The 15902-nt window shown below is 34.5% G+C and overlaps 1 protein-coding gene across 1 annotated transcript in view; it reads left to right on the top strand.

The window, feature by feature from the left end:
* Positions 1-15902, top strand: part of LOC149725595 (uncharacterized) — a 32128-nt gene that overhangs the window by 11710 nt on the left and 4516 nt on the right. The window contains exons 14-25 of the mRNA XM_089891273.1: positions 1865-1978; positions 2835-3008; positions 3866-3977; positions 4357-4494; positions 4580-4684; positions 4986-5059; positions 5420-5567; positions 6244-6291; positions 6766-6926; positions 7830-7973; positions 8515-8725; positions 9785-15441. Of these exons, the coding sequence (XP_089747399.1) occupies positions 1865-1978; positions 2835-3008; positions 3866-3977; positions 4357-4494; positions 4580-4684; positions 4986-5059; positions 5420-5567; positions 6244-6291; positions 6766-6926; positions 7830-7973; positions 8515-8725; positions 9785-15441 (7086 nt within the window). The remainder of the gene's footprint in view (positions 1-1864; positions 1979-2834; positions 3009-3865; positions 3978-4356; positions 4495-4579; positions 4685-4985; positions 5060-5419; positions 5568-6243; positions 6292-6765; positions 6927-7829; positions 7974-8514; positions 8726-9784; positions 15442-15902) is intronic.

Raw genomic sequence — 15902 nt, 5'->3', positions numbered from 1 at the left:
CACCCAGGGTGCTACCATCTAGACCTCACTGAGGCAGTTTATAGACACTCAATAATAGAGATTCTATTCTATAAGGGTGAGGTCTTCAGTGAGGCACACCTGAGACCTGGGATGTAGGTATAATACCCTAACACCCAGGGTGCTACCATCTAGACCTCACTGAGGCAGTTTACATACACTCAATAATAGGGATGTGCCGAGCCGAGCCCGAACTCAAAAGCTCGTGCCCGAGCGTCTCCTTTTTTGACGCTCGGCGCTCGGCTGAAATCTGGGCCGAGCGCCGAGCCTTATGCTATAATGTTGCACGCGAGAGCGAAAAATATTAAAAATGAAAAAAAAGTGAAGCTACTAAAAGATAACGAGACTAGTCAGCGTAGCTTTCTCTTTAATTATTTTTCGTTCGTTGTGAATTTGCTCTCTCGCAAGTAACGAATCGCAACGTCAGCGAATTTGCCCGTATCGAATTACAGCCGTTGTCGAATTACACGAGCGCCCAATGTTTTCGTATCACATTTTAAATAAAAAGCCAAAAACTCTTAAACTTTTTTATAATGAAATAATATAAATTGCTGCAACCACGGTTTTGCAACCTCTAAGCCACCTTTACCGCAGACACGTACGCAGCCAGAAAGTGCTAAGACGCACACACACGCGTTGCATTCAATATAACATTCCTTCGCTTGGAATTAGAACAATTTTCCATTTAATTGTTACGTCACGTGTCCTATCGCAACGTAACTATTAATTATGACGTTTTATAATATAACAATCGGGAGGAATGTGCCCACTGCCCAAGTTGGGCAGCCCAACCAACCACGAGATCAAAACATCGTGTATCAGCGTCACATTTTTACACTCTGCGCCGGCGTATGAAATAAAGGAAGACGCATGCGGTAGCATACATTCCACACGTAACAAACGAAGCAATCGTTGTGAATTTATTCTCGTGAAAAATGACGTAATGAAACTCTGGTTCTCGTGCGGCGCCATCAAACGATGTTTTTTGGCTTCTGTCCAAGCTTGACCGGGACGATACTTTGTAATATCATATTACAATATATGTTGGTTCCAATTTACTGATAGCGTCGCTCCTCGCTCTTATATTTGCACCAATTAAAATTCACATAATCGCGATTTACCTGCATTTAAACTAATCATCAGAAACAAAAATTATACACAAACTACAGATCGTATGGAAGCGAATAAAACACGATTGTTTTCCAACAATCTCGTTTGTGATGTAACGATCGTAAAGGTTTATTCTGACGTAAATAATCGTTACATTATCCAAGATGAACATGCGTAGAAACTTGCTAGTTGTGCCACTGGCTGTAACAGTTATAAATAATTGTTTAATTAAATATTATTTGTATGAATTTTACATTTTGCAACAGTAGGAATTATGAAAAGCGAGACGCGTCTTTAACCGCAAACTACGTGTTCTGTATTATTTTGATTAGCGGCGCTTTTCGGCTGAATAGGAACGCATTCTCGTACGCCTTTCTCCTTGATGACGTCATAGGTGCTCGGGCTCGGGCTCGTGCCGAGCTTTTCGTTGAAGCTCGGCGCTCGGCGAACCCGAGCTTTTTCAACTTCAGCACATCCCTACTCAATAATAGAGATTTCATTTGACTTGTATATTAATTATGTTTTGTGCAACATTATATACATTATGTTTTAGTTGAATCGTTTAATGGCAATTCTTCATAATTACAGAGGTTTTGAAAGTTTGTTTGGTGAAAAAATAATCAAATAGTAATTTGTATTTTGCAACCTAATTGCAAACGATAATATAAACATAATAAACCAGTCACATATATTATGAAACAGATTATTCCACATTAAATAACGAATCATGAAACAGGTTCCGAGATGAAATGTCAAAACACACGTTGAAGAAAATGTTCACGTTGATCTATATACTTGATCGTGCAAAGTCAGGTCGGCTTATACAACATGATCCATGCTTGTTTAACAGGTTGGTACATTGGCTACTTGTATAGTAGGGTGGGGGAATGCGACAACTTTTCAGTACATGGGGTTCCAAACTCTTCATGTTGTGGACCAGTATAATCAATGTTTAAATACAATCTTTTTGCTCTACAAATTTTTTTTCTATCAACTCTGTTACATTAATATTTTAATCTAAGCAAGTAATAAGAAGCAAAGTTTTGGTAGTATGGTAACATGTTAATTTCAAAAATATTTTATTTAATGTCTTTAAAGGTTCAGGGCCAACTTACTAAGTTTAATAATCATGGTGGGGAGTCCCCCTGTTTGGGAACCACTTGGTTAGTTGATGTCTCTTACATAGATCAAGACGTTAAAAGGTCTAAACACACTCAAATGTAGATCGCTTTAATAGATAGAGTGTGTTTTTCTAATTCCAACGACACCTTACTTGTTTTAATCGGTTCTGTATAACCAAAGATATTCCAGCTCAAACACCGTGAAATTCAAAAAACTGATTTGAAAGTTGCGTGGCGAAAAAAAAAATTGAGAAGTGTACTACCCTAGTGATAACTTACGTCACAAAATTGTTGAAGCGTGGCCGCTCTCATTCAGAAAGGCACGAGGCAGTGTTTTTAGCAAAAACGAGAGAATAAAAAAACGCAGGTTCCGCTTTTACGAATGAATCAGTCACGTGACTAGTACGTTCCTACGTCACAATCACGGAGCTCGGAGCTCCAACTTTCAAACAGCGATGAGCCGATGACATTCAGTGTAACTTCCCAGCTTATCTAATTAATATCAAGCTTGTCCCAAGTTTTTCGTCAATAAAAAATTTTTCATAAAGAAATTGCAAAAATCTAATTTAAACAATTCGCCACCAGGAAAGCTGTGATCACATCATCACGTGAACTACTTCATATCATATCGCGTGATTTCCTCAAGGGAGAAGGAGATATAATAAAACATCTTTCGTACATCGGGTACACGGTCAACCATGCTCAATCCTTTCTCGATGAATTTCAATACGGTGTCAATAACTTGGCAGTGGACATGAGGTATGAAATTAATTTTGCCATTATTTAGTTGTAGTTTATGTTTAATATGGCAGCTTAAGCTTCAAGGTCCTACAGTGCATGTTATTAGACCTGGGATTTAGACTAGAGTTTCCCATTACCCAAACATTGTATATGCACATTCTATTCTATATGGGTAAGGTCCTACAGTGAGGCATGCCATGGGACCTGGGATTTAGACCAGAGTTGGCCCATTACCCCAACATTGTATATGCACATTCTATTCTATATGGGTTAGGTCCTACAGTGAGGCATGCCATGAGACCTGGGATTTAGACCAGAGTTGGCACATTACCCAAACATTGTATATGCACATTCTATTCTATATGGGTAAGGTCCTACAGTGAGGCATGCCATGGGACCTGGGATTTAGACCAGAGTTGGCCCATTACCCCAACATTGTATATGCACATTCTATTCTATATGGGTGAGGTCTTACAGTAAGGCACACCATGGGACCTGGGATTTAGGCCAGAGTTGGCCCATTACCCCAACATTGTATATGCACATTCTATTCTATATGGGTAAGGTCCTACAGTGAGGCACGCCATGGGACCTGTGATTTAGGCCAGAGTTGGCTCATTACCCCAACATTGTATATGCACATTCTATTCTATATGGGTAAGGTCCTACAGTGAGGCACGCCATGGGACCTGTGATTTAGGCCAGAGTTGGCTCATTACCCCAACATTGTATATGCACATTCTATTCTATATGGGTGAGGTCCTACAGTAAGGCACGCCATGGAACCTGGGATTTTGGTCAGAGTTGGCTCATTACCCCAACATTGTATATGCACATTCTATTCCTAAGATATAACCCCCCGACCCTCCATACAGAGACGGCATCCGCCTTACACGAGTGGTTGAGATATTATGCAACACCCGGTCTCTCTCATCTACTTTAAGAGTTCCCCCCAATGATATTCTACAGAAGCGACATAATGCATCTGTGAGTTGTGACGAGAATTATTGATGGTTTTCATTCAATTACCACAAAAGGGATCCTATGACATGTTTTTATTAAACGTGTTAATATAAAGTTAATTTGTATTGTTTACATTTACAAGACTATTTTATAATAAGCGATTTTTTATTAAAATTATGAAAATATTGTTTTTATTAAATCACTTTTTAAATTACAGTTGAATTAAAAATTGATTGATTTCATGCAATGTTAGTCTTGTTTAAACTTCTATAAATATTAATAATTTGTGGTTTTTAAAAGTTAATTTATTTTAATAATAACTTTCGCTAATTCGCTCTAATATTTTTTTTACAAATAAAAACCCAAATAAATATCTATCGAATATACATCTAACTTTCACTAGGTGGCGATAGAGTCGTTAAAATCGTTCGGAATTTCCACGAACGACGATCGGAACCAACCAATCACGTCGCACGATATAGTGAAGGGACATCGGGAGAAAACTTTATGTTTGGTTTGGAATATTGCTTCCTATTTTCAGGTGTTTGTTTGTTTATTATAATTATTGTTGATATTGCTTTGTTTGTTTATTATAATTATTGTTAATCTTGGTTTGTTTGTTTCAGATCGTATCAGCGATAAACGAGGGGAAACTCCGAGACGAGATTCGGTTCCTTGATCGAAGTTTGAAGTTGAAACATAGGTTGGATGGAACGAAGGTTAAACATGAGGTATGAGGGTACGGGGTTCAAGGCTCACTCTGGGCACCTTTGTGTTTTGTGATAACTTAAATAATAAACATTTTATGTTATATTGGTAAGGTCCCTGTTAAGACCCTAAGATTTAGGTATATTACTCCAACACCCACGAACAAAGACGCAAATATTTATTGCAAAACTTTGGCGACCCAATTTCTCAAACTACATTTTACAAAACCTTTGTAAGCATGCAAAAAAATTGTTTTTTACATTCACAATAACAGTCAAAATGCTTTTGTGCGACCTAACCAAATTTCACTATATTAATTTACAGAATGTAGCACCTGCAGGGGAATCCCCACAAACAAGAATGGATATTATATCTGATCTTTTGTTACAATGGTGCAGGTGAGACTTTTGTTATAGGATAAAAACTTGGGGTTGCTAGGTTCAAGTCTCAGTGATGCCACTTGAGATAATAATGGTGCATGTTTCTCGTTTTGGGGGAAGGGGAAATATTTTTTAGGGCTGAAACTTAGAGTCAACTATCGTCAAACTATCGACACGTGTCTTTGGGCACGACACTTGCAAAATATTCAGTCGTAAATCTGTATATACCAAACCACGCCTTTGTATGACAGCGCGCATGAGGTATATAGGGGAAAACGCACATAACAATAAAAACTGTAACATAATAACTAACCGTACATATTTTATGAACAATGGAAATAATTTTTTCCTTAAACTTTCGAAACTTTCCGCCTCCAGGAAAGTTTGTTCGTTCCACGAGTTAAAAGTCAATAATTTCTCGGGTTCCTTCACGGATGGTCGAGTTCTATCACGGTTGATCGCACACTACCAACCTTCCATTGTTAGAAGGGACGATGTTTGTGATGTCACAACCACCAACTATGATGTAAGTATGGGGGAAGATGGGTTAGTGGGTTGGGGTAATATGGGACATCTTTTTATTCTCTTTATTTTATCCCATTTGGTAGGAAACAAAACATATTCTTGGATTTATATAACCGTATCCTCAAGACTCTAAAATGGCCATGGTAAAAACAAGATAGAAAATGTAATATCAATATAAATGAGATATTAATATGGAATGTTATGTGGTAACGGTGTCCCATCTTACCCCATCCTACTAACTGTTTATAAATACAGTGTAGCTTCTATAAACTGCCTCAGTGGGGTCTAGATGGTAGCACCCTGGGTGTTGGGGTAATAGACATCCCAGGTCTCAGGTGTGCCTCACTGAAGACCTCACCCTTATAGAATAGAATCTCTATTATTGAGTGTCTATAAACTGCCTCAGTAGGTTCTAGATGGTAGCACCCTGGGTGTTGGGGTAATAGACCTACATCCCAGGTCTCAGGTGTGCCTCACTGAAGACCTCACCCTTATAGAATAGAATCTCTATTATTGAGTGTCTATAAACTGCCTCAGTAGGTTCTAGATGGTAGCACCCTGGGTGTTGGGGTAACAGACCTACATCCCAGGTCTCAGGTGTGCCTCACTGAAGACCTCACCCTTATAGAATAGAATGTACAAACCTTATTATTAACACTAACACCAATACACCACAGGCATCGCGTGATACGCATTCATACGAACAACTTGTACAAAATGAAAAGGTAAAGTCTTCAATGTTTTATTAAATTAAGTTAATGTTGTTTTACAAGTTACCTTTTTGATCCCACATTTTTAGTTTTAAATTTATTTTAATTTTTATATTTTTTGGTTTTACGTGGTTTAATTTTATTAAATTTAACATGTGCAACACTAGATAGGTCAACTAGTCTTAATCTATGTTTTTTAAATGTTTTTTTTATTTAAACGTCTGTTTTAAAACTCATTTTTTTTTCATATATCCATATATTTTTTTTATATAAGTCATACTTTGAATTTTTATTAATTCATTTAAAAATTTTTAAGAATTCAAATATTCTCATTTTCACGCCAAACTTTCATTTTAATTTTTGATATTTCTTCAGAAATTCATGTTAAAAATAAGTGTTTGATATTTATTTTCAAAGTTTGATTTTTCCCTAGTTCTATATCCTAGTCCTTAACTTTTGATATTTTTTTTAAATGATATTTTCTTCCAGAGTAACTTCTCGTTGGTGAAGCAGGCATGTTATCAACTTGGGGGAATCCCCGGTATACTTAGAGTAGATGACATGTGCGGGACGATACCGGACGCAAAAGTTGTGAAACTTATCGTGGCTTACTTGTTTACTAGGTTGTCCGATACTAAGAGTGAAGATAGGTGAGTTCGGTTGATTGTGTTGATATGATTGGACTAATTTGTTTGTATGTGGAGTTTATTCATGTGTGGAAAACGCCTCTTTTCATTTGCCTTCTTTATCCCTTCTTTTTTGTGTTTCCCGTTCGTTCAAAACTGAATCATTACAATATATACAACGAGCAATAAACATCGTCGCTACAATATGTACTGATATATCAACATGTTAATACATATATTTAATATATATCATGTTATAATGTTAATATATATGATACTGTGTCGGTCCATCACGTGTGTGCGCCAAGGGTACAGGAGTGCCTTTCTCCCCCGCTTATCTCCCGTATAAATATCGCATCTTGTGGTCACTCACCCCCTAAGTTTGCCGCTCACAATACCACAACAGCGACTACAATACCATATTAATTTATGTAATAATCTTTATATAAATGTGAAATGTACGATATGATAATAATGTATGCACAATATTGTTTATTGGTCCAATCCCGTGGCTCAGTGTAACCCAAAGATACCGGGTCTACGGGTCTAAAGATACCGGGTCTACGGGTCTAAAGATACCGGGTCTACCCACATATTAACGTATATGAAACACGCACAATGTTTCAACTTAAACAACTTGACTTATGTTCGCGCAATCAATGATTCCAACATGTCATCTAATGTTGTTAAAGTTAAATTACAGACTCGCGCCTTTTTATTCGAATCTTGATTTTCAAATTCTTTTCTCTTAGTTATTGCACGACCACTACACGAGCGTATAATGTTTCAACGATGGCAATTAGCAGATTAAAAAGAAATGTGTTAAAGTTTGAATTTTTGACTCACGCACTTACATTTGACTTTTGCCTCACATAGCTATAATATCAGCCCTGTTTAAAAGTTGAGTTTAACCCCAACCTGTCCCAGGGCCGCACGTATGATCCAACTTACGTGGAGAAGTTACAACACGAGGAAGAAGTTGTTGTTGGAAGAAGAAGAAAGGTTGATGAAGATGGAAGAAGCAACGAGGATCATCACAAACTTTATGAGGGGGCGTGTTGTGAGGAAAAGGTGGGTGGGGCAGGTTGTGTATAGAATATGATGTAGATTAGTAACTTCTACATTTTAGGCACCTTTGGCCTCACTCATATAGAATAGAGTGTGCATATACAATGTTGGGGTAATGGGCCAACTCTGGCCTAAATCTCAGGTCCCATGGCATGCCTCACTGTAGGACCTCACTCATATAGAATAGAATGTGCATATACAATGTTGGGGTAATGAGCAAGTAAATCTCTAGGTTAGCAAAGTAAAAGCTGTTTAGGTTTAAAACTGTTGTGTTAAAACATATGATGTCACCTCTGTTTCAAAAGTTCGGTTGCATATTACGTAGACAACGCTAATAATATTCTTTCATCCCAACCTCACTCATGTAGAATAGAAAATCAACATTTATATGCAAATATATACACCAACACTTCATGAATATTTTTATCCAACAAATACATAAACAACCCCCTAGATATTTGGCCCAACACCCATATATATAATTAACACTTAAATATATACCAACTTATGAATATTTTTACCCCAAATAACTTCCCCCCCCCAGGTATTTGACCCTCCGCGCATCATGCTTGGTCATCCAACGATGGTTTCGCCGAGTCACCCAAACATTGCCCTCTAGAGTTGAGTTGCGTCGTAAGCGACTCAGCGTTATTATCATCCAATCACACGTCAGGAGATTCTTGGCCAAGATGAATCAGCAAAAATTAAAACAAAACAATGACTCGCGGAAAAATCGAGCGGCTTTGATAATTCAGGTAAACTTTTATTAAAACTCAATAAAAATTTATCCTTTATAGACTAGTTTCATTATTTTTAATGATTAAATATGATATAGTAGGGGGGGGGAAGATGGGACACCTTTTTGTTTGGTTTACTCTTTCCATTTGGTAGTAAACAAAGAACATTCAATGAATTATAAAACCATATCTTCAGGACTTCCACAGAATGTTGTTAATTGTTTAAAACACGATCAGGATATTTGGATATTATGTGTTAAAGGTGTCCCATCTTCCCCACTCTACTATATTAAAAAATTGTGGTTTTGGTATATGTAAAAACTGAAATATATATTTTTTTTCTGGATTAAATACATTATTAAGAAGAGTTCATGGTTTTGGTAAATGAAATATGACAACACAGATTGTAGGAAACTTGTTCATTCTTTGAGAGGTTTTATTATAAGTTTTCACAATGATGTGACTTTCTATAAATGTTTTATATTTGCATAATCTGGTATTACTACACCTGATCCTTTGTTAACTAATTGGGACGATAAAGTGGAAACATGGGCCATCTTACCCCAACTTAATACTTTCATAACCACCTTCATTTTAACCATTTCATATTTTAATGGCCGTCATTTTTCCGTTGAATTCCTTTTTTTGTGTTGTTTTAATTAATCTATTCTTCCCCACCATAATTTAAGCTATAACTTAATGTACCACACTATATAACTGGTGTCGTGGCAAAGAGTTTACAGGTTCAAGGCTCGTGTTTGGGTCATAAATTATAAATAGGCACGAGGTGTATGAAACAAAACACCCGTGTTATAACGACTGTCATTGCCCCGCCATGCAAGGATAAATAAGTTACATACGTGGTAACTTGTAAGCGGGTACGAGGTGTATGAAACAAAACATCCGTGTTATAATGACTGTCGTTGCCCCGCCATGTGAGGATAAATAAGTTACATACATGGTAACTTGTAAGCGGGCACGAGGTGTATGAAACAAAACATCCGTGTTATAACGACTGTCGTTGCCCCGCCATGATAAATACATACGTTTATTCATATATATCATTTAATTCTTCAGCGCAAATGGAGAGCAATAAAAGCATCTCGTATTGAACGTGATCGATATTTAAGACTGAAGTCGTCGGTTGTTGTCATTCAATATTGCTGGCGAGGCTATTTGTTGCATAAGAAGTTCAACTTGGTGAAGGTTGCTACAGTTTCCATTCAACGCTGGTGGCGTGCCTGTCTAGGTGTGCGTCGTCGAGCTGCTATGACAATTCAATCAGAATGGAGATCTTATAAAACAATGAAAACGGAACGTGAACGGTATTTGTTGATTAAAAAATCAACGTCAACAATTCAATCAGCATGGAGATCTTATAAAACAATGAAAATTCAACGTGAACAATATTTGTTGATTAAAAAATCAACGTCAACAATTCAATCAACATGGAGATCTTATAAAACAATGAAAACAGAACGGGAGCGGTATTTGTTGATTAAAAAATCAACGTCAACAATTCAATCAACATGGAGATCCTATAAAACAATGAAAACAGAACAAGAACGATATTTGTTGATTAAAAAATCAACGTCAACAATTCAATCAACATGGAGATCATATAAAGCTATGAAAACAGAACGGGAGCGTTATTTGTTGATTAAAAAATCAACGTCAACAATTCAATCAACATGGAGATCTTATAAAGCTATGAAAACGCAACGTGAATGGTATTTGTTGATTAAAAAATCAACGTCAACAATTCAATCAACATGGAGATCATATAAAACAATGAAAACTGAAAGAGAACAATATTTGTTGATTAAAAAATCAACGTCAACAATTCAATCAACATGGAGATCATATAAAACAATGAAAACTGAAAGAGAACGATATTTGTTGATTAAAAAATCAACGTCAACAATTCAATCAACATGGAGATCATATAAAACAATGAAAACGCAACAAGAACGGTATTTGTTGATTAAAAAATCAACGTCAACAATTCAATCAACATGGAGATCATATAAAACAATGAAAACTGAAAGAGAACGATATTTGTTGATTAAAAAATCAACGTCAACAATTCAATCAACATGGAGATCATATAAAACAATGAAAACTGAAAGAGAACAATATTTGTTGATTAAAAAATCAACATCAACAATTCAATCAGCATGGAGATCCTATAAAACAATGAAAACAGAACAAGAACGATATTTGTTGATTAAAAAATCAACATCAACAATTCAATCAGCATGGAGATCCTATAAAACAATGAAAACAGAACAAGAACGATATTTGTTGATTAAAAAATCAACGTCAACAATTCAATCAGCATGGAGATCCTATAAAACAATGGAAACTGAAAGAGAACGATATTTGTTGATTAAAAAATCAACGTCAACAATTCAATCAACATGGAGATCATATAAAACAATGAAAACTGAAAGAGAACGATATTTGTTGATTAAAAAATCAACGTCAACAATTCAATCAGCATGGAGATCTTATAAAACAATGAAAAGATTACGAGAACGATATTTGTTGATTAAAAAATCAACGTCAACAATTCAATCAGCATGGAGATCATATAAAACAATGAAAACTGAACGGGAGCATTATTTGTTGATTAAAAAATCAACGTCAACAATTCAATCAACATGGAGATCTTATAAAACAATGAAAACAGAACATGAACGTTATTTGTTAATTAAAAAATCAACGTCAGCAATTCAATCAGCATGGAGATCATGTAAAACAATGAAAAGAGAACGAGAACGGTATTTGTTGATTAAAAAATCAACGTCAACAATTCAATCAACATGGAGATCATATAAAGCTATGAAAACGCAACATGAACGGTATTTGTTGATTAAAAAATCAACGTCAACAATTCAATCAGCATGGAGATCATATAAAACAATGAAAACAGATCGGGAGCGTTATTTGTTGATTAAAAAATCAACGTCAACAATTCAATCAACATGGAGATCATATAAAGCTATGAAAACACAACGAGAACGGTATTTGTTGATTAAAAAATCAACGTCAACAATTCAATCAACATGGAGATCATATAAAACAATGAAAACTGAAAGAGAACAATATTTGTTGATTAAAAAATCAACGTCAACAATTCAATCAACATGGAGATCATATAAAACAATGAAAACTGAAAGAGAACGATATTTGTTGATTAAAAAATCAACGTCAACAATTCAATCAACATGGAGATCATATAAAACAATGAAAACGCAACAAGAACGGTATTTGTTGATTAAAAAATCAACGTCAACAATTCAATCAACATGGAGATCATATAAAACAATGAAAACTGAAAGAGAACGATATTTGTTGATTAAAAAATCAACGTCAACAATTCAATCAACATGGAGATCATATAAAACAATGAAAACTGAAAGAGAACAATATTTGTTGATTAAAAAATCAACATCAACAATTCAATCAGCATGGAGATCCTATAAAACAATGAAAACAGAACAAGAACGATATTTGTTGATTAAAAAATCAACATCAACAATTCAATCAGCATGGAGATCCTATAAAACAATGAAAACAGAACAAGAACGATATTTGTTGATTAAAAAATCAACGTCAACAATTCAATCAGCATGGAGATCCTATAAAACAATGGAAACTGAAAGAGAACGATATTTGTTGATTAAAAAATCAACGTCAACAATTCAATCAACATGGAGATCATATAAAACAATGAAAACTGAAAGAGAACGATATTTGTTGATTAAAAAATCAACGTCAACAATTCAATCAGCATGGAGATCTTATAAAACAATGAAAAGATTACGAGAACGATATTTGTTGATTAAAAAATCAACGTCAACAATTCAATCAGCATGGAGATCATATAAAACAATGAAAACTGAACGGGAGCATTATTTGTTGATTAAAAAATCAACGTCAACAATTCAATCAACATGGAGATCTTATAAAACAATGAAAACAGAACATGAACGTTATTTGTTAATTAAAAAATCAACGTCAGCAATTCAATCAGCATGGAGATCATGTAAAACAATGAAAAGAGAACGAGAACGGTATTTGTTGATTAAAAAATCAACGTCAACAATTCAATCAACATGGAGATCATATAAAGCTATGAAAACGCAACATGAACGGTATTTGTTGATTAAAAAATCAACGTCAACAATTCAATCAACATGGAGATCATATAAAACAATGAAAACAGATCGGGAGCGTTATTTGTTGATTAAAAAATCAACGTCAACAATTCAATCAACATGGAGATCATATAAAGCTATGAAAACACAACGAGAACGGTATTTGTTGATTAAAAAATCAACGTCAACAATTCAATCAGCATGGAGATCTTATAAAACAATGAAAAGAGAACGAGAACGGTATTTGTTGATTAAAAAATCAACGTCAACAATTCAATCCGCATGGAGATCATATAAAGCTATGAAAACGCAACATGAACGTTATTTGTTGATTAAAAAATCAACGTCAACAATTCAATCAGCATGGAGATCTTATAAAACAATGAAAAGAGAACGAGAACGGTATTTGTTGATTAAAAAATCAACTTCAACAATTCAATCCGCATGGAGATCATATAAAGCTATGAAAACGCAACATGAACGTTATTTGTTGATTAAAAAATCAACGTCAACAATTCAATCAACATGGAGATCATGTAAAACAATGAAAAGAGAACGAGAACGGTATTTGTTGATTAAAAAATCAACGTCAACAATTCAATCAACATGGAGATCATATAAAGCTATGAAAACGCAACATGAACGGTATTTGTTGATTAAAAAATCAACGTCAACAATTCAATCAACATGGAGATCATATAAAACAATGAAAAGAGAACAAGAACGGTATTTGTTGATTAAAAAATCAACGTCAACAATTCAATCCGCATGGAGATCATATAAAACAATGAAAAGAGAACGAGAACGGTATTTGTTGATTAAAAAATCAACGTCAACAATTCAATCAACATGGAGATCATATAAAACAATGAAAAGAGAACAAGAACGGTATTTGTTGATTAAAAAATCAACGTCAACAATTCAATCCGCATGGAGATCTTATAAAACAATGAAAACTGAAAGAGAACGATATTTGTTGATTAAAAAATCAACGTCAACAATTCAATCAACATGGAGATCATATAAAACAATGAAAAGAGAACGAGAACGGTATTTGTTGATTAAAAAATCAACGTCAACAATTCAATCAACATGGAGATCATATAAAACAATGAAAAGAGAACAAGAACGGTATTTGTTGATTAAAAAATCAACGTCAACAATTCAATCCGCATGGAGATCATATAAAACAATGAAAAGAGAACGAGAACGGTATTTGTTGATTAAAAAATCAACGTCAACAATTCAATCAACATGGAGATCATATAAAACAATGAAAAGAGAACAAGAACGGTATTTGTTGATTAAAAAATCAACGTCAACAATTCAATCCGCATGGAGATCTTATAAAACAATGAAAACTGAAAGAGAACGATATTTGTTGATTAAAAAATCAACGTCAACAATTCAATCAACATGGAGATCATATAAAACAATGAAAAGAGAACGAGAACGGTATTTGTTGATTAAAAAATCAACGTCAACAATTCAATCAACATGGAGATCATATAAAACAATGAAAAGAGAACAAGAACGGTATTTGTTGATTAAAAAATCAACGTCAACAATTCAATCAACATGGAGATCATATAAAACAATGAAAAGAGAACGAGAACGGTATTTGTTGATTAAAAAATCAACGTCAACAATTCAATCAACATGGAGATCATATAAAGCTATGAAAACGCAACATGAACGGTATTTGTTGATTAAAAAATCAACGTCAACAATTCAATCAACATGGAGATCATATAAAACAATGAAAAGAGAACAAGAACGGTATTTGTTGATTAAAAAATCAACGTCAACAATTCAATCCGCATGGAGATCATATAAAACAATGAAAAGAGAACGAGAACGGTATTTGTTGATTAAAAAATCAACGTCAACAATTCAATCAACATGGAGATCATATAAAACAATGAAAAGAGAACGAGAACGGTATTTGTTGATTAAAAAATCAACGTCAACAATTCAATCAACATGGAGATCTTATAAAACAATGAAAACGCAACGTGAACGATATTCGTTGATTAAAAAATCAACGTCAACAATTCAATCAACATGGAGATCATATAAAGCTATGAAAACGCAACGAGAGCGTTATTTGTTGATTAAAAAATCAACGTCAACAATTCAATCAACATGGAGATCATATAAAACAATGAAAAGAGAACAAGAACGGTATTTGTTGATTAAAAAATCAACGTCAACAATTCAATCCGCATGGAGATCATATAAAGCTATGAAAACGCAACATGAACGTTATTTGTTGATTAAAAAATCAACGTCAACAATTCAATCAACATGGAGATCTTATAAAACAATGAAAAGAGAACGAGAACGATATTTGTTGATTAAAAAATCAACGTCAACAATTCAATCAACATGGAGATCTTATAAAACAAGGACAATTTATTTGAAATTAAAATCCGCCACGATATTTCTTCAAAGAAATTTCCAAAAATGGAAAATTTTAAAAGAAGAGAAAAGACATTTGTTGCGAATGAAACAGATTGAATTGATTTGTCTCGCTGTTAAAGACCATTTGGCTGCCATTAAAATCCAACGGTGAGTTTTTATTGTCAAACATAGGGAACCTCATTGATTAATGTGGTGAATGCAATATACTTTGGCTCTGCTTGTTTGTATAGACACCTAACAGCAGGGTAAAATCTGGGGTGACATTGTTAAAATACAGTTACACTCATAGTTGTCAAACATAGGGAACCTCATTGATTAATGTGGTGAATGCAATATACTTTGGCTCTGCTTGTTTGTATAGACACCTAACAACAGGGTAAAATCTGGGGTGACATTGTTAAAATACAGTTACACTCATAATTGTCAAACATAGGTAAACTCATTGATTAATGTGAAGACACATAACAGCAGTTTTTCCTTTTTTCGTGTGAAAACTTCGTAAAAAAAACTTTGAGTCACTGTTGTTGTGGTTTTTTTTACAGTTGGAGCAAAATTAGTTCAAACCAACATTTGATAAAATATGAAATTTTGTTGCAACAAAAATTATA

This window comes from Ciona robusta, chromosome 13 (genome assembly GCF_009617815.1).
Source record: "Ciona robusta chromosome 13, ASM961781v2".
NCBI lineage: Eukaryota > Metazoa > Chordata > Ascidiacea > Phlebobranchia > Cionidae > Ciona > Ciona robusta.
This window is presented reverse-complemented; position numbering and strand designations above follow the sequence as displayed.